The sequence below is a fragment of the Leptodactylus fuscus genome, unplaced genomic scaffold (genome assembly GCF_031893055.1).
Source record: "Leptodactylus fuscus isolate aLepFus1 unplaced genomic scaffold, aLepFus1.hap2 HAP2_SCAFFOLD_56, whole genome shotgun sequence".
NCBI classification, from domain to species: Eukaryota; Metazoa; Chordata; class Amphibia; order Anura; family Leptodactylidae; genus Leptodactylus; species Leptodactylus fuscus.
In genome coordinates, this window is record NW_027440589.1 from 246001 (window position 1) to 265686 (window position 19686).

Below are 19686 nucleotides of genomic sequence, written 5' to 3' on the forward strand. Positions count from 1 at the left end.
AGAGCCCTATAGACACCTGCAATATACAGCCCATAGGTGTCTGGGGGGGGGAGAGCCCTATAGACACCCGCAATATACAGCCCATAGGTGTCTGGGGGGGGGAGAGCCCTATAGACACCCGCAATATACAGCCCATAGGTGTCTAGAGGGGGGGGGAGCCCTATAGACACCCGCAATATACAGCCCATAGGTGTCTGGGGGGGGGAGAGCCCTATAGACACCTGCAATATACAGCCCATAGGTGTCTGGGGGGGGGAGAGCCCTATAGACACCCGCAATATACAGCCCATAGGTGTCTAGAGGGGGGGGAGCCCTATAGACACCCGCAATATACAGCCCATAGGTGTCGGGGGGGGGGGAGAGCCCTATAGACACCTGCAATATACAGCCCATAGGTGTCTGGGGGGGGGGAGAGCCCTATAGACACCCGCAATATACAGCCCATAGGTGTCTAGAGGGGGGGGGAGCCCTATAGAAACCCGCAATATACAGCCCATAGGTGTCTGGGGGGGGGAGAGCCCTATAGACACCCGCAATATACAGCCCATAGGTGTCTAGAGGGGGGGGGGAGAGCCCTATAGACACCCGCAATATACAGCCCATAGGTGTCTAGAGGGGGGGGAGCCCTATAGACACCCGCAATATACAGCCCATAGGTGTCTAGAGGGGGGGGGAGAGCCCTATAGACACCCGCAATATACAGCCCATAGGTGTCTAGAGGGGGGGGAGCCCTATAGACACCCGCAATATACAGCCCATAGGTGTCGGGGGGGGGGGGAGAGCCCTATAGACACCTGCAATATACAGCCCATAGGTGTCTGGGGGGGGGGGAGAGCCCTATAGACACCCGCAATATACAGCCCATAGGTGTCTAGAGGGGGGGGGAGCCCTATAGAAACCCGCAATATACAGCCCATAGGTGTCTGGGGGGGGAGAGCCCTATAGACACCCGCAATATACAGCCCATAGGTGTCTAGAGGGGGGGGGAGAGCCCTATAGACACCCGCAATATACAGCCCATAGGTGTCTAGAGGGGGGGGAGCCCTATAGACACCCGCAATATACAGCCCATAGGTGTCTAGAGGGGGGGGGGAGAGCCCTATAGACACCCGCAATATACAGCCCATAGGTGTCTAGAGGGGGGGGGGGTGACCTTCTTGTGTTTCTGAGAATACTAAGTACCTTTACCTGTCGCCCCCCCGCCCAGGTTACCTGATCCACGAGTCGGCGGCCTGGAGCGACTCCCTACACAGTTGGTTTTTCCTGCCACGTCGCGCCAGTAAGGAGCGGTACAGCGAGAAGGAGGACGAGCAGCGCGGCGCCAACATCCTCCTGCGAGCGTCTGCCGACTTCTCCGACATCAGCCTGTCCCACGTGGGGACACTAAATCCCACCCACGGATTCTCCTCCTTTAAATTCATCCCCGGCACAGACGACCAGATCATCGTCGCCCTGAAATCGGAGGAGAACAACGGCGCGGCGGCCACTTACATCACCGTCTTCATACTGGACGGGCGAGTCCTGTTACCCGAGACGAAGATCGGGAACATCAAATATGAAGGAATCGAGTTTATCTGATAAAATCCGAGAAGTCATCCGGGCCGATAATATTTATAGGATGAAGGAATCGCGGGAGGCCACGGAGCGGTCCACGTGTGCGGGGAGGGGGGAATCTCCCAAATCTCATCCGCTGTCCGGCTTTTTATTAAACATTATTTTTACTAAGTTTTTTGTTGCCTTTGTGGGGGTGGAAAAGAAGCTGCTATTAGTTATTGTTCACACTGGCGTCATGGCTTCTAAAGGGGATGTCCAGGATGGAGGTCCTCATGGCCTATCGGGCAGCCAGGCCCCACACTGATCAGCTATGCGAGGTTACTTCCATACTATACACAAAACAGTGCCAGTTACTCCTATTAGTTATTGTTCACAATGGCATCGTGACTTTTAAAGGGGTTGTCCAGGATGTAGGTCCTTACAGCCTATCAGGCAGCCAGGCCCCACGCTGATCAGCTATACGAGGATACTTCTGACGCTCATACTATACATGACACAGGGCCAGTTGCTGCTATTAGTTATTGTTCACACTGGCGTCGTGACTTCTAAAGGGCATGTCCAGGATGTAGGTCCTTACGGCCTATCGAGCAGCCAGTGCCCCCGCTGATCAGCTATACAAGGTTACTTCCATACTATACATGACACAGGGCCAGTTGCTGCTATTAGTTATTGTTCACACTGGCGTCGTGACTTCTAAAGTGCATGTCCAGGATGTAGGTCCTTACGGCCTATCGAGCAGCCAGGCCCCACGCTGATCAGCTATACAAGGTTACTTCCATACTATACATGACACAGGGCCAGTTGCTGCTATTAGTTATTGTTCACACTGGCGTTGTGACTTCTAAAGGGCATGTCCAGGATGTAGGTCCTTACGGCCTATCGAGCAGCCAGTGCCCACGCTGATCAGCTATACGAGGATACTTCCATACTATACATGACACAGGGCCAGTTGCTGCTATTCGTTATTGTTCACACTGGCGTCGTGACTTCTAAAGGGGTTGTCCAGGATGTAGGTCCTTACGGCCTATCAGGCAGCCAGGCCCCACACTGATCAGCTATACAAGGCTACTTCTGACGCTCATACTATACACGACACAGGGCCAGTTACTCCTATTAGTTATTGTTCACACTGGCGTCATGGCTTCTAAAGGGGATGTCCAGGATGTAGGTCCTCATGGCCTATCGGGCAGCCAGGCCCCACACTGATCAGCTATACGAGGCTACTTCTAACACTCATACTATACACAACACAGGGCCAGTTACTCCTATTAGTTATTGTCAACAATGGCATCGTGACTTTTAAAGGGGTTGTCCAGGATGTAGGTCCTTACAGCCTATCGGGCAGCCAGTGCCCCCGCTGATCAGCTATACAAGGCTACTTCTGACGCTCATTCTATACATGACACAGGGCCTGTTACTCCTATTAGTTATTGTTCACACCGGCATCATGGCTTCTAAAGGGGTTGTCCAGGATGGAGGTCCTTATGGCCTATCAGGCAGCCAGGCCCCACGCTGATCAGCTATACGAGGATACTTCTGACGCTCATACTATACATGACACAGGGCCAGTTGCTGCTATTAGTTATTGTTCACACTGGCATCGTGACTTTTAAAGGGGTTGTCCAGGATGTAGGTCCTTACAGCCTATCGGGCAGCCAGTGCCCCCGCTGATCAGCTATACAAGGTTACTTCCATACTATACATGACACAGGGCCAGTTGCTGCTATTAGTTATTGTTCACACTGGCGTTGTGACTTCTAAAGGGCATGTCCAGGATGTAGGTCCTTACGGCCTATCGAGCAGCCAGTGCCCACGCTGATCAGCTATACGAGGATACTTCCATACTATACATGACACAGGGCCAGTTGCTGCTATTAGTTATTGTTCACACTGGCGTTGTGACTTCTAAAGGGGTTGTCTAGGATGTAGGTCCTTACGGCCTATCGAGCAGCCAGTGCCCACGCTGATCAGCTATACGAGGATACTTCCATACTATACATGACACAGGGCCAGTTGCTGCTATTCGTTATTGTTCACACTGGCGTCGTGACTTCTAAAGGGGTTGTCTAGGATGTAGGTCCTTACGGCCTATCGGGCAGCCAGGCCCCACACTGATCAGCTATACAAGGCTACTTCTGACGCTCATACTATACACGACACAGGGCCAGTTACTCCTATTAGTTATTGTTCACACTGGCGTCATGGCTTCTAAAGGGGATGTCCAGGATGTAGGTCCTCATGGCCTATCGGGCAGCCAGGCCCCACACTGATCAGCTATACGAGGCTACTTCTAACACTCATACTATACACAACACAGGGCCAGTTACTCCTATTAGTTATTGTTAACAATGGCATCGTGACTTTTAAAGGGGTTGTCCAGGATGTAGGTCCTTACAGCCTATCGGGCAGCCAGGCCCCACGCTGATCAGCTATACAAGGCTACTTCTGACGCTCATTCTATACATGACACAGGGCCTGTTACTCCTATTAGTTATTGTTCACACCGGCATCATGGCTTCTAAAGGGGTTGTCCAGGATGGAGGTCCTTATGGCCTATCAGGCAGCCAGGCCCCACGCTGATCAGCTATACGAGGATACTTCTGACGCTCATACTATACATGACACAGGGCCAGTTGCTGCTATTAGTTATTGTTCACACTGGCATCGTGACTTTTAAAGGGGTTGTCCAGGATGTAGGTCCTTACAGCCTATCGGGCAGCCAGTGCCCCCGCTGATCAGCTATACAAGGTTACTTCCATACTATACATGACACAGGGCCAGTTGCTGCTATTAGTTATTGTTCACACTGGCGTTGTGACTTCTAAAGGGCATGTCCAGGATGTAGGTCCTTACGGCCTATCGAGCAGCCAGTGCCCACGCTGATCAGCTATACGAGGATACTTCCATACTATACATGACACAGGGCCAGTTGCTGCTATTCGTTATTGTTCACACTGGCGTCGTGACTTCTAAAGGGGTTGTCTAGGATGTAGGTCCTTACGGCCTATCGGGCAGCCAGGCCCCACGCTGATCAGCTATACAAGGCTACTTCTGACGCTCATACTATACACGACACAGGGCCAGTTACTCCTATTAGTTATTGTTCACACTGGCGTCATGGCTTCTAAAGGGGATGTCCAGGATGTAGGTCCTCATGGCCTATCGGGCAGCCAGGCCCCACACTGATCAGCTATACGAGGCTACTTCTAACACTCATACTATACACAACACAGGGCCAGTTACTCCTATTAGTTATTGTTAACAATGGCATCGTGACTTTTAAAGGGGTTGTCCAGGATGTAGGTCCTTACAGCCTATCGGGCAGCCAGGCCCCACACTGATCAGCTATACAAGGCTACTTCTGACACTCATACTATACACGACACAGGGCCTGTTACTCCTATTAGTTATTGTTAACAATGGCGTCGTGCCTTCTAAAGGGGTTGTCCAGGATGGAGGTCCTTACGGCCTATCGGGCAGCCAGGCCCCACGCTGATCAGCTATATGAGGCTACTCCTAACACTCATACTATACACGACACAGGGCCAGTTGACTATAATGGGAGATGAGCTGCAGTATTGGCACCCGACCACCATGTGGGGGGCAGGGCTATAGGGACTGAAGCCGTCTATACAGGGCACAGCACTGACTGCCTGTGTATAGTACTAAGGATGTATAGGCCATAATGAGATAACCCTTTAATGTATACAAAACCCACCGACCATCTAATATACATAGGGGGGGGGGGGGGCAGAGGTGAATCCCTCCCTGCCCATACACAGGGGTGTCCTGCCCTGGGGGGCTCCGGGGGACAAGTGCTGGCGCTGACGCTTCTCTGACCTCATTGTCGGCCTTTCGTCTCTTTCTACACTTCTGATTAGAAACAGTTTTTGGTGAGGAGCCAATATGGCTGATCTGGAGCGGGGCCGGGCCCTGCAGTGTCCCGAGTCAGCTCCTCCAATGTGGTTTTTCTTGCCGTCTCTTTATTCGCGTTTTTCTGAAGTTTATGTGATATACGCGGCCCGGAGCCTTGTGGGAAAAAAACCCCAAAACATTTGTGTAGATTTAGAGGCGACGCCCGGACCAAACCCAGCAGAGGCTGAACATGTCAATTGTGGCTGAAGGCCGTGGCATTGGTCAGAGGTGCGGAGGACCCAACCGGGTAATTCAAGCTCCTCCCCCAGTGCACTTGTATATACAGCACGGTTTAGGAAAAGTCACAAACTCAATTCAATACAACATTGCTATAAAACTAGTGAGGGGCGGCCGTGTACAGACCAACCACTGGGGGGAGCACATACAGACCAGTCCTATAGGGACCCTGAGCGGGGGAGGTCCTTATATGGGCCGACGCCATTGTTTCATCAGGACATCCCGTACGTCACAGTACACACCAAATCCTGAGCCTCCTGACTACGACTACACATTGTGTCCTGACTACGAGCCCCAATATCTCCAACAACAGCCATGTCTACCCACTTATGTGATTGTGGCACAGCCCATCGTCCTCGGAGAGGGAGCGTTATGGGGCGTGGCCTTATTTGTACAGCGTCTCCCACCTGACCCCCAATAACAACCCACGTTTCGCCACGTTCCAGACCCCCAATAACAAGCCACGTTCCGCCACGTTCCAGAGACCCCCCAAGGTGACCTTACTAGGTGTATCTACCACACATGATATTTCTAGATCCTCCGTGTTCTAAGTCTTATGCAGATTGGATTTTGTGCTAGTTTTGGTTTTTCCGTGGCTGGTTTCGTGTCTCAGGCTCTTTGGATCGGTCTCGATCACCGCTGATATTTAGTTTCCCAGTTGAGCCCAATTAAAGGAAATTTCTTTAAGCCCCAATAGTGAGCCACGGGGAGAAAGTGCTACAGAAAGTCCATGGCAGAAACGTGTCCTGTATTCTCCGCAGCGCTTTCACATATAGTCCACGGATATGGAAACCGCCGGCAGAAATATAATTCACAGGCTGAGGTTTACAAAAACGCAACCATCTCTAAAATCTCAGCATTTCTGACTTCTGGCTCCCTCATAGATCTCGCTGTTTGTGACAAATTAGATTTTCTTTTTCCGCCATGTTTAATATCAGCAAACTGCCAATGTGGAGTAAAGGTGATTCCTATCCAGTGTGTCAGCACTGCCTGGAGCAGATCAGATAACATGCAGATGCTTGTACACAATGGACTGAGGGTTAGCTGAGTGTTACATAGAGAGATAAGAGACCTGGGACCTGAGATAAGCGGCTGCAGGAGCAGTGTAATATAGTATGTGACCATAAATCCAGAACAGTAGTGAAGCCATGTCATTTACCGGGATACAAAGTAGCTGATGTGTTACTCCAGGTTACAGAGTATATATGGGACATGTAATATAGTATGTGACCATAAATCCAGAACAGTAGTGAAGCCATGTCATTTACCGGGATACAAAGTAGCCGATGTGTTACTCCAGGTTACAGAGTATCTATGGGACATGTAATATAGTATGTGACCATAAATCCAGAACAGTAGTGAAGCCATGTCATTTACCGGGATACAAAGTAGCCGATGTGTTACTGCAGGTTACAGAGTATCTATGGGACATGTAATATAGTATGTGACCATAAATCCAGAACAGTAGTGAAGCCATGTCATTTACCGGGATACAAAGTAGCTGATGTGTTACTCCAGGTTACAGAGTATATATGGGACATGTAATATAGTATGTGACCATAAATCCAGAACAGTAGTGAAGCCATGTCATTTACCGGGATACAAAGTAGCCGATGTGTTACTCCAGGTTACAGAGTATCTATGGGACATGTAATATAGTATGTGACCATAAATCCAGAACAGTAGTGAAGCCATGTCATTTACCGGGATACAAAGTAGCCGATGTGTTACTGCAGGTTACAGAGTATCTATGGGACATGTAATATAGTATGTGACCATAAATCCAGAACAGTAGTGAAGCCATGTCATTTACCGGGATACAAAGTAGCCGATGTGTTACTCTAGGTTACAGAGTATCTATGGGACATGTAATATAGTATGTGACCATAAATCCAGAACAGTAGTGAAGCCATGTCATGTACCGGGATACAAAGTAGCCGATGTGTTACTCCAGGTTACAGAGTATCTATGGGACATGTAATATAGTATGTGACCATAAATCCAGAACAGTAGTGAAGCCATGTCATGTACCGGGATACAAAGTAGCCGATGTGTTACTCCAGGTTACAGAGTATCTATGGGACATGTAATATAGTATGTGACCATAAATCCAGAACAGTAGTGAAGCCATGTCATTTACCGGGATACAAAGTAGCTGATGTGTTACTCCAGGTTACAGAGTATCTATGGGACATGTAATATAGTATGTGACCATAAATCCAGAACAGTAGTGAAGCCATGTCATTTACTGGGATACAAAGTAGCCAATGTGTTACTCCAGGTTACAGAGTATCTATGGGACATGTAATATAGTATGTGACCATAAATCCAGAACAGTAGTGAAGCCATGTCATGTACCGGGATACAAAGTAGCCGATGTGTTACTCCAGGTTACAGAGTATCTATGGGACATGTAATATAGTATGTGACCATAAATCCAGAACAGTAGTGAAGCCATGTCATGTACCGGGATACAAAGTAGCCGATGTGTTACTCCAGGTTACAGAGTATCTATGGGACATGTAATGTAGTATGTGACCATAAATCCAGAACAGTAGTGAAGCCATGTCATGTACCGGGATACAAAGTAGCCGATGTGTTACTCCAGGTTACAGAGTATCTATGGGACATGTAATATAGTATGTGACCATAAATCCAGAACAGTAGTGAAGCCATGTCATGTACCGGGATACAAAGTAGCCGATGTGTTACTCCAGGTTACAGAGTATCTATGGGACATGTAATATAGTATGTGACTATAAATCCGGAACAGTAGTGAAGCCATGTCATTTACCGGGATACAAAGTAGCTGATGTGTTACTCCAGGTTACAGAGTATCTATGGGACATGTAATATAGTATGTGACCATAAATCCAGAACAGTAGTGAAGCCATGTCATGTACCGGGATACAAAGTAGCGGACGTGTTACTCCAGGTTACAGAGTACCTATGGGACATGTAATATAGTATGTGACCATAAATCCAGAACAGTAGTGAAGCCATGTCATTTATCTGGATACAAAGTAGCCGATGTGTTACTCCAGGTTACAGAGTATCTATGGGACATGTAATATAGTATGTGACCATAAATCCAGAACAGTAGTGAAGCCATGTCATGTACCGGGATACAAAGTAGCCGATGTGTTACTGCAGGTTACAGAGTATCTATGGGACATGTAATATAGTATGTGACCATAAATCCAGAACAGTAGTGAAGCCATGTCATTTATCTGGATACAAAGTAGCCGATGTGTTACTCCAGGTTACAGAGTATCTATGGGACATGTAATATAGTATGTGACCATAAATCCAGAACAGTAGTGAAGCCATGTCATGTACCGGGATACAAAGTAGCCGATGTGTTACTCCAGGTTACAGAGTATCTATGGGACAAATCTCATCCAAATCCGCTCAGTGGTTTCTGTGATTGAGGAACAAACATCCAAACTGTCACATGTATAATAGTAGTAGGATAGGATATACAGTATAACACTATATATCCTATAACACCCTATATATAATAGTAGTAGGATTTTAAAGGGAATAGCATAATAGTGAATAGCGTTTATAAAGGCTATTCACACATATGTGGGGCTCATATAGTAAAATGTTGCTGACAGAGCCCCTTTAAGCTATTTTAACAAAGAAAAAACTGAAGAATTGAGCATGCAATATTATTCGGCCCCCTTGTGGTAATCCTTTGTAGCGCCCCCTTGTGGTAATACTCTGTAGCGCCCCCTTGTGGTAATACTCTGTAGCGCCCCCTTGTGGTAATACTCTGTAGCGTCCCCTTGTGGTAATACTCTGTAGCGCCCCCTTGTGGTAATCCTTTGTAGCGCCCCCTTGTGGTAATACTCTGTAGCGCCCCCTTGTGGTAATCCTTTGTAGCGCCCCCTTGTGGTAATACTCTGTAGTGCCCCCTTGCAGTAATACTTTTTAGCGCCCCCTAGTGTTAGTACTCTGTAGCGCCCCCTTGTGGTAATACTCTGTAGCGCCCCCTTGTGGTAATCCTTTGTAGCGCCCCCTTGTGGTAATACTCTGTAGTGCCCCCTTGCAGTAATACTTTTTAGCGCCCCCTAGTGTTAGTACTCTGTAGCGCCCCCTTGTGGTAATACTCGGTAGCGCCCCCTTGTGGTAATACTCGGTAGCGCCCTCTTGTGGTAATACTCAGTAGCGCCTCCTGTTGCTGTGATTACAAGGCGCTCGGGCTTTGTCTTTATCACTTTTGCACAGACTGACATTCTCGCCCCTTCCTCCCTGCAGAACAGCTTGCGCTCAGTCAGGTTGGATGGAGACGTTTGTGCAGCAGCTTCAGCTCTTTCCACAGATTCTCGATGGGATTCAGGTCTGGACTGTGACTTGGCCGTTCTCACACCTGGAGACGATTATTTGGGAACCGTTCCATTGTAGATTTTGCTTTATGTTTTGGATCATTGTCTTGTTGGAAGATAAATCTGCGTCCCAGTCTCAGGTCTTTTGCAGACTCCAGTCTCAGGTTTTCTTCCAGAATGGTATTCACAAGACTATGATTAAGAGACCTTCTTTGCGTCTTGAAACGCGTCAGTTAGCCTAAGATGTAGCCACTGCGCTTTTTTATTTCACTTGCATGTTTTTTCCTTACCTTTTTTTCACTTGTACGTCATGGTGTCTCTACCAATTTTTAATATGAAAAAATAAAAGTTAATTTTTACTACGAGCAAGAGCTGCGGATCTCATCTCTACACAAGCGTCTACGACATTTCCTTTTCCCCTAAGTCCAGGAATGCTGGATCGTGCACCCTGCTACGTGGATTCGGTGAGCTTACACACATAATCTTGTTGTTGATTCATTATTTCTTCCAGAATGCTCCTGGATTTGGCTCCATCTTCCCTGTCCCAAACCCTGATGCCGCCCCCGCCATGTGAGACAGCGAGGATCAGGGGGTGATCAGGGGGATGAGCTGCTTTTACACCAAACATATGGTTCTGCATTGTGGCCATACACTTGTATTTTGGTTCCCTCTGAGCAGAGCCCCTTCTACCACACGTTTGGGGTCTCCCCGGGGGCTTGTGACAAACGTTACACCAGACTCTTTATGGATATCTGTGAGACATGGCTTCTTCTTGCCGCTCTTTGTGCAGTGTACAGGGACTGATTGTTGTCCTATGGACAGACTCTCCCTGCAGGTCCTCCAGAGTGATCCTGGGCCTCTTGGCTCCATCTCTGATCAGTCTTCTCCTTGTTTAGAGGGACGGCCGGGTCTTGGTAGACTTGCAGTGGTCTGATCCTCCTTCCATTACAATAGGATAGCTTGCACAGCTCCTTGGGGTGTGTAAAGTTTGGGAAATCTTTTTGTATCCAAATCCGGCTTTAACCTTCTCCACAACAGTATCTGGGAGCTGCCTGGCGTGTTCCTTGGTCTCCATGATGCTCTCTGCACTTTATACAGACCCCTGAGCCTATCACAGAGCAGGTGCAGGTATACGGAGACTTGGTGACACCGGGGGATTCTATATATCTATCTCATCTCCATCCATCTCTATATATATATGTGCAGTACAGTATCTGGGAGCTGCCTGGTGTGTTCCTTGGTCTCCATGATGCTCTCTGCACTTTATACAGACCCCCGAGCCTATCACAGAGCAGGTGCAGGTATACGGAGACTTGGTGACACCAGTGGATTCTATATATCTATCTCATCTCCATCCATATAGCTCTATATATGTGCAGTACAGTATCAGCTGGGATTGCTAGTGATGTCACACTATATAGGATATATATACGGCACTATATACCCTGCACAGTCCAGGCTTGTGATTCTGATGTTTTCGCTTCCCCCTATACCTGGCAGTTTATATAAGAGTCATCTGGGATTAGACGCCCCCTTCACTCCCCCGTTACATCCGCCACCTACGTCTAGCAGATCGGCAGCGCTGCTCACTTTCTATAGATGCCAGTTGTGTAGTACAGACGTAGATATCACCGCTCTGCGAGAAGAAGAAGGACTGAAGACTCGAGAAGACACAATGGAGGAGAAGGAGGAGACGATGAATATCTCCAGCTATGACCAGGATCTCCAGCATAAGGTGTGTAGGGGAAGAGGGACTGATGTCATCTATACTGGCCGATCACATGTACATATATATAGAGGACATACACAGCATACATATGTACCTAACCTACAGTATATATACTGTATACATATAAACATATATACAGTACATACACAGAACACACACACACATATATATATATATAGCATGCGTTACGGTGGCTTCCCTGATACCTTGCAGTGCTGGAGTCCTGGGTTCGCATCTGCATGTAGTTTGTATGTTCTCCCCATGTTTGGTTGGACTTCTCCAGGGACTCCTGTTTCCTCCCACACTCCAAAGACATCCTGATAGGGAATGTAGTTGGGGAGCCCTATATGGGACAGTGACTGATAATGTTCATACAGCGCGGCGGAATATGATGGAGCTGTATAAATTGAATATATGAATATACATTGTCCAATTAAAGGGCCCAACAGAGGGCCCCATCCAACAGCTTCCTGCTAATATCCTACACCCCGGCCCCTTCACTGATATCCTGCATATGTGCTGACTATGTTATTCGGTATGTTCCCTGTATCATCATCCCCTATAGAATTGTGTGGATCCCAATATGGCTGGTTAATGCATAGTACTCTACGTGGAATGACATGGCCGTGGAGCACTACACATATACCCAAGAGTTTAGTGAGGGAGCTGTGATGCAGGCAGAGCACACAGGGCAACCAGCAGGAACTTTGCTGCCCATGGTATATAATGGTCCCCACACAGTATAATAGCTCCACAGTGTCCTCACACAGTATTATATGCTCCACAGTATCCTCACACAGTATTATATGTCCACAGTGGCCCCTACACAGTATTATATGTCCACAGTGTCCTCACATAGTATTATATGCTCACAGTGGCCCTCACACAGCATTATATGCTCCACAGTGTCCTCAGACAGTATTATATGCTCCACAGTGTCCTCACACAGTATTATATGCTCCACAGTGTCCTCACATAGTATTATATGCTCCACAGTGGCCCCCACACAGTATTATATGCTCCACAGTGTCCTCACACGGTATTATATGCTCCACAGTGCCCTCACACAGTATTATATGCTCCACAGTGTCCTCACACAGTATTATATGCTCCACAGTGTCATCACAGAGTATTATATGCTCCTCAGTGTCCTCACACAGTATTATATGCTCCACAGTGTCCTCACACAGTATTATATGCTCCACACTATCCTCACACAGTATTATATGCTCCAGTGTCCTCACACAGTATTATGTGCTCCAGTGTCCTCACACAGTATTATGTGCTCCACAATGTCCTCACACAGTATTATATGCTCCACAGTGTCATCACACAGTATTATATGCTCCACAGTGTCCTCACACAGTATTATATGCTCCACAGTGTCCTCACACAGTATTATATGCTCCAAAGTGACCTCACACAGTATTATATGCTCCACAGTGTCATCACACAGTATTATATGCTCCACAGTGTCCTCACACAGTATTATATGCTCCACAGTGTCCTCACACAGTATTATATGCTCCAAAGTGACCTCACACAGTATTATATGCTCCACAGTGTCCTCACACAGTATTATATGCTCACAGTGTCCTCACACAGTATTATATGCTCCACAGTGTCCTCACATAGTATTATATGCTCCAGTGTCCTCACACAGTATTATATGCTCCACAGTGTCCTCACACAGTATTATATGCTCCAAAGTGACCTCACACAGTATTATATGCTCCACAGTGTCATCACACAGTATTATATGCTCCATAGTCTCCTCACACAGTATTATATGCTCCACAGTGTCCTCACACAGTATTATATGCTCCACAGTGTCCTCACACAGTATTATATGATTCACAGTGTCCTCACACAGTATTATATGCTCCACAGTGTCCTCACACAGTATTATATGCTCCACATTGTCCTCACACAGTATTATATGCTCCACATTAGTCCCCTCCATCTTCCCCCATAGTATAATGTTTCCTTCATCTGCCCCCACACTATAACGTCCCCCTCCATCTGTCCCCACACTATAATACCCCCCTCCATCTGCCTCCACAGTATAATGTCCCCCTCCATCTGCCTCCACAGTATAATGTCCCCCTCCATCTGCCCACACAGTATAATGTCCCCTCCATCTGCCCCCACAGTATAATGTCCCCCTATATCTGCCCCCACAGTATAATGTCCCTCTCCATCTGCCCCCACAGTATAATGTCCCCCTCCAGCAGCCCCCACAGTATAATGTCCTCCTCTATCTGCCCCCACAGTATAATGCCCCCTCCATCTGCCCCCACATCATAATGTCCCCCTCAATCTGCCCCCACAGTATAATGTCCCCCTCCATCTGCCCCCACAGTATAATGTCCCCATACATCTGCCCCCACAGTATAATGTCCCCCTCCATCTGCCTCTGACGTATAATGTCCCCTCCATCTGCCCCTACAGTATAATGTCCCCCTCCGTCTGCCCCCACAGTATAATGTAACCCTCCATCTGCCCCCACAGTATAATGTCCCCCTCCATCTGCCTCTACAGTATAATGTCCCCCTCCATCTGCTTGTCCCCCTCCATCTGCCCCCACAGTATAATGTCCCCCTCCATCTGCCCCACAGTATAATGTCCCCCTACATCTGCCCCCACAGTATAATGTCCCCCTCCATCTGCCCCCACAGTATAATGTAACCCTCCATCTGCCCCCACAGTATAATGTCCCCTCCATCTGTTCCCACAGTATAATGTCCCCTCCATCTGTTCCCACAGCATAATGTCCCCCTCCATCTGCCCCCACAGTATAATGTCCCCTTCATCTGCCCCCACAGTATAATGTCCCCTCCATCTGCCCCCACAGTATAATGTCCCCCTACATCTGCCCCACAGTATAATGTCCCACTCCATCTGCCTCTGACGTATAATGTCCCCCTCCATTATGCCCCCACAGTATAATGTCCCCCTCCATCTGCCCCCACAGTATAATGTCCCCCTACATCTGCCCCCACAGTATAATGTCCCCCTCCATCTGCCTCTGACGTATAATGTCCCCCTCCATCTGCCCCCACAGTATAATGTCCCCCTCCATCTGCCCCTACAGTATAATGTCCCCCTCCATCTGCCCCCACAGTATAATGTCCCCCTCCATCTGCCCCTACAGTATAATGTCCCCCTCCATCTGCCCCTACAGTATAATGTCCCCCTCCATCTGCCCCCACAGTATAATGTCCCCCTCCATCTGCCCCCACAGTATAATGTCCCCCTACATCTGCCCCCACAGTATAATGTCCCCCTCCATCTGTCCCCACAGTATAATGTAACCCTCCATCTGCCCCCACAGTATAATGTCCCCTCCATCTGTTCCCACAGTATAATGTCCCCTCCATCTGTTCCCACAGTATAATGTCCCCCTCCATCTGCCCCCACAGTATAATGTCCCCTCCATCTGCCCCCACAGTATAATGTCCCCTCCATCTGCCCCCACAGTATAATGTCCCCCTACATCTGCCCCCACAGTATAATGTCCCACTCCATCTGCCTCTGACGTATAATGTCCCCCTCCATTATGCCCCCACAGTATAATGTCCCCCTCCATCTGCCCCCACAGTATAATGTCCCCCTACATCTGCCCCCACAGTATAATGTCCCCCTCCATCTGCCTCTACAGTATAATGTCCCCCTCCATCTGCCCCCACAGTATAATGTCCCCATCCATCTGCCCCCACAGTATAATGTCCCCCTCCATCTGCCCCCCCACAGTATAATGTCCCCCTCCATCTGCCCCTACAGTATAATGTCCCCCTCCATCTGCCCCCACAGTATAATGTCCCCCTCCATCTGCCCCTACAGTATAATGTCCCCCTCCATCTGCCTCTACAGTATAATGTCCCCCTCCATCTGCCCCCACAGTATAATGTCCCCCTCCATCTGCCCCCACAGTATAATGTCCCCCTCCATCTGCCCCCCCACAGTATAATGTCCCCCTCCATCTGCCCCTACAGTATAATGTCCCCCTCCATCTGCCCCCACAGTATAATGTCCCCCTCCATCTGCCCCTACAGTATAATGTCCCCCTCCATCTGCCCCCACAGTATAATGTCCCCCTCCATCTTCCCCCACAGTATAATGTCCCCCTCCATCTGCCCCTACAGTATAATGTCCCCCTCCATCTGCCTCTACAGTATAATGTCCCCCTCCATCTGCCCCCACAGTATAATGTCCCCATCCATCTGCCCCCACAGTATAATGTCCCCCTCCATCTGCCCCCCCACAGTATAATGTCCCCCTCCATCTGCCCCTACAGTATAATGTCCCCCTCCATCTGCCCCCACAGTATAATGTCCCCCTCCATCTGCCCCCACAGTATAATGTCCCCCTCCATCTGCCCTACAGTATAATGTCCCCCTCCATCTGCCCCCACAGTATAATGTCCCCCTCCATCTGCCCCTACAGTATAATGTCCCCCTCCATCTGCCCCCACAGTATAATGTCCCCCTCTATCTGCCCCCACAGTATAATGTCCCCCTCCATCTGCCCCCACAGTATAATGTCCCCCTCCATCTGCCCCCACAGTATAATGTCCCCCTCCATCTGCCCCCACAGTATAATGTCCCCCTCCATCTGCCTCTACAGTATAATGTCCCCCTCCATCTGCCTCTACAGTATAATGTCCCCCTCCATCTGCCCCCACAGTATAATGTCCCCCTCCATCTGCCCCCACAGTATAATGTCCCCCTCCATCTGCCCCCACAGTATAATTTCCCCCTCTATCTGCCCCCACAGTATAATGTCCCCCTCCATCTGCCCCTACAGTATAATGTCCCCCTCCATCTGCCCCCACAGTATAATGTCCCCCTCCATCTGCCCCCACAGTATAATATCCCCCTCCATCTGCCTCTACAGTATAATGTCCCCCTCCATCTGCCCCTACAGTATAATGTCCCCCTCCATCTGCCCCCACAGTATAATGTCCCCCTCCATCTGCCCCCACAGTATAATGTCCCCCTCCATCTGCCTCTGACGTATAATGTCCCCCTCCATCTGCCCCCACAGTATAATATCCCCCTCCATCTGCCCCCACAGTATAATGTCCCCCTCCATCTGCCTCTACAGTATAATGTCCCCCTCCATCTGCCCCACAGTATAATGTCCCCCTCCATCTGCCCCCACAGTATAATGTCCCCCTCCATCTGCCCCCACAGTATAATGTCCCCCTCCATCTGCCTCTGACGTATAATGTCCCCCTCCATCTGCCCCCACAGTATAATATCCCCCTCCATCTGCCCCCACAGTATAATGTCCCCCTCCATCTGCCTCTACAGTATAATGTCCCCCTCCATCTGCCCCACAGTATAATGTCCCCCTCCATCTGCCCCCACAGTATAATGTCCCCCTCCATCTGCCCCTACAGTATAATGTCCCCCTCCATCTGCCCCTACAGTATAATGTCCCCCTCCATCTGCCCCCACAGTATAATGTCTCCCTCCATCTGCCCCCACAGTATAATGTCCCTCTCCATCTGCCCCTACAGTATAATGTCACCCTCCATCTGCCCCCACAGTATAATGTCACCCTCCATCTGCCTCTACAGTATAATGTCCCCCTCCATCTGCCCCCACAGTATAATGTCCCCCTCCATCTGCCCCCACAGTATAATGTCACCCTCCATCTGCCCCCACAGTATAATGTCACCCTCCATCTGCCTCTACAGTATAATGTCCCCCTCCATCTGCCCCCACAGTATAATGTCACCCTCCATCTGCCCCCACAGTATAATGTCACCCTCCATCTGCCCCCACAGTATAATGTCACCCTCCATCTGCCCCCACACTATAATAACCCTCTCTCTGCTCTGTCTCTTCTCCCTGTGTGTTCAGGTATCTGCAGTCATGATATGAGTGATGTCATCACATCCTATCTACAGCTGCTGGGGCCGGAGCCTATAGGGGGCAGAGCGGTGAGGTGGGGAGCAGAAACCAGGACCTACCTCCCACTGACCTATAACATACCATATATGCACATATACATAGCCTACAGTATATACATCTATAACTAACAAACAATACATAAATACACAATAGACGTGTATACACTATATATACATAACATACAGTCCATACATATACACTATATATACATAACATACAGTCCATACATATACACTATATATACATAACATACAATACATACATATACACTATATATACATAACATACAATACATACATATACACTATATATACATAACATACGGTACATACGTATACACTATATATACATAACATACAGTCCATACATATACACTATATATACATAACATACAGTCCATACATATACACTATATATACATAACATACGGTCCATACATATACACTATATATACATAACATACAGTCCATACATATACACTATATATACATAACATACAGTCCATACATATACACTATATATACATAACATACGGTCCATACATATACACTATATATACATAACATACAGTACATACATATACACTATATATACATAACATACAGTCCATACATATACACTATATATACATAACATACAGTCCATACATATACACTATATATACATAACATACAGTCCATACATATACACTATATATACATAACATACAATACATACATATACACTATATATACATAACATACAGTCCATACATATACACTATATATACATAACATACAATACATACATATACACTATATATACATAACATACGGTCCATACATATACACTATATATACATAACATACAGTACATACATATACACTATATATACATAACATACAGTCCATACATATACACTATATATACATAACATACAATACATACATATACACTATATATACATAACATACAATACATACATATACACTATATATACATAACATACGGTCCATACATATACACTATATATACATAACATACAGTACATACATATACACTATATATACATAACATACAGTCCATACGTATACACTATATATACATAACATACAGTCCATACATATACACTATATATACATAACATACAGTCCATACATATACACTATATATACATAACATACGGTCCATACATATACACTATATATACATAACATACAATACATACATATACACTATATATACATAACATACAGTCCATACATATACACTATATATACATAACATACAATACATACATATACACTATATATACATAACATACAGTCCATACATATACACTATATATACATAACATACAGTCCATACATATACACTATATATACATAACATACAATACATACATATACACTATATATACATAACATACAGTCCATACATATACACTATATATACATAACATACAATACATACATATACACTATATATACATAACATACAGTCCATACATATACACTATATATACATAACATACAATACATACATATACACTATATATACATAACATACAGTCCATACATATACACTATATATACATAACATACGGTCCATACATATACACTATATATACATAACATACAGTCCATACATATACACTATATATACATAACATACAATACATACATATACACTATATATACATAACATACAGTCCATACATATACACTATATATACATAACATACAGTCCATACATATACACTATATATACATAACATACAGTCCATACATATACACTATATATACATAACATACAATACATACATATACACTATATATACATAACATACAGTCTATACATATACACTATATATACATAACATACAATACATACATATACACTATATATACATAACATACAGTCCATACATATACACTATATATACATAACATACAATACATACATATACACTATATATACATAACATACGGTCCATACATATACACTATATATACATAAC

At 46.6% G+C, this 19686-nt stretch overlaps 2 protein-coding genes across 2 annotated transcripts in view; both read left to right on the plus strand.

Annotated features, from left to right (window-relative positions):
• The window catches only part of CANT1 (calcium activated nucleotidase 1), a 47904-nt gene extending 46178 nt beyond the window's left edge, over positions 1-1726 (plus strand). Inside the window, exon 4 of the mRNA XM_075261879.1 lies at positions 1208-1726. Within this exon, the coding sequence (XP_075117980.1) occupies positions 1208-1578 (371 nt within the window). The 3' untranslated portion in view covers positions 1579-1726. The remainder of the gene's footprint in view (positions 1-1207) is intronic.
• Positions 1727-11608: 9882 nt separating this feature from the next.
• Positions 11609-19686, plus strand: part of LOC142188589 (ras-related protein Rab-37-like) — a 69493-nt gene continuing 61415 nt past the window's right edge. The window contains exon 1 of the mRNA XM_075261880.1: positions 11609-11772. Coding sequence (XP_075117981.1) covers positions 11713-11772 — 60 coding nt within the window. The 5' untranslated portion in view covers positions 11609-11712. The remainder of the gene's footprint in view (positions 11773-19686) is intronic.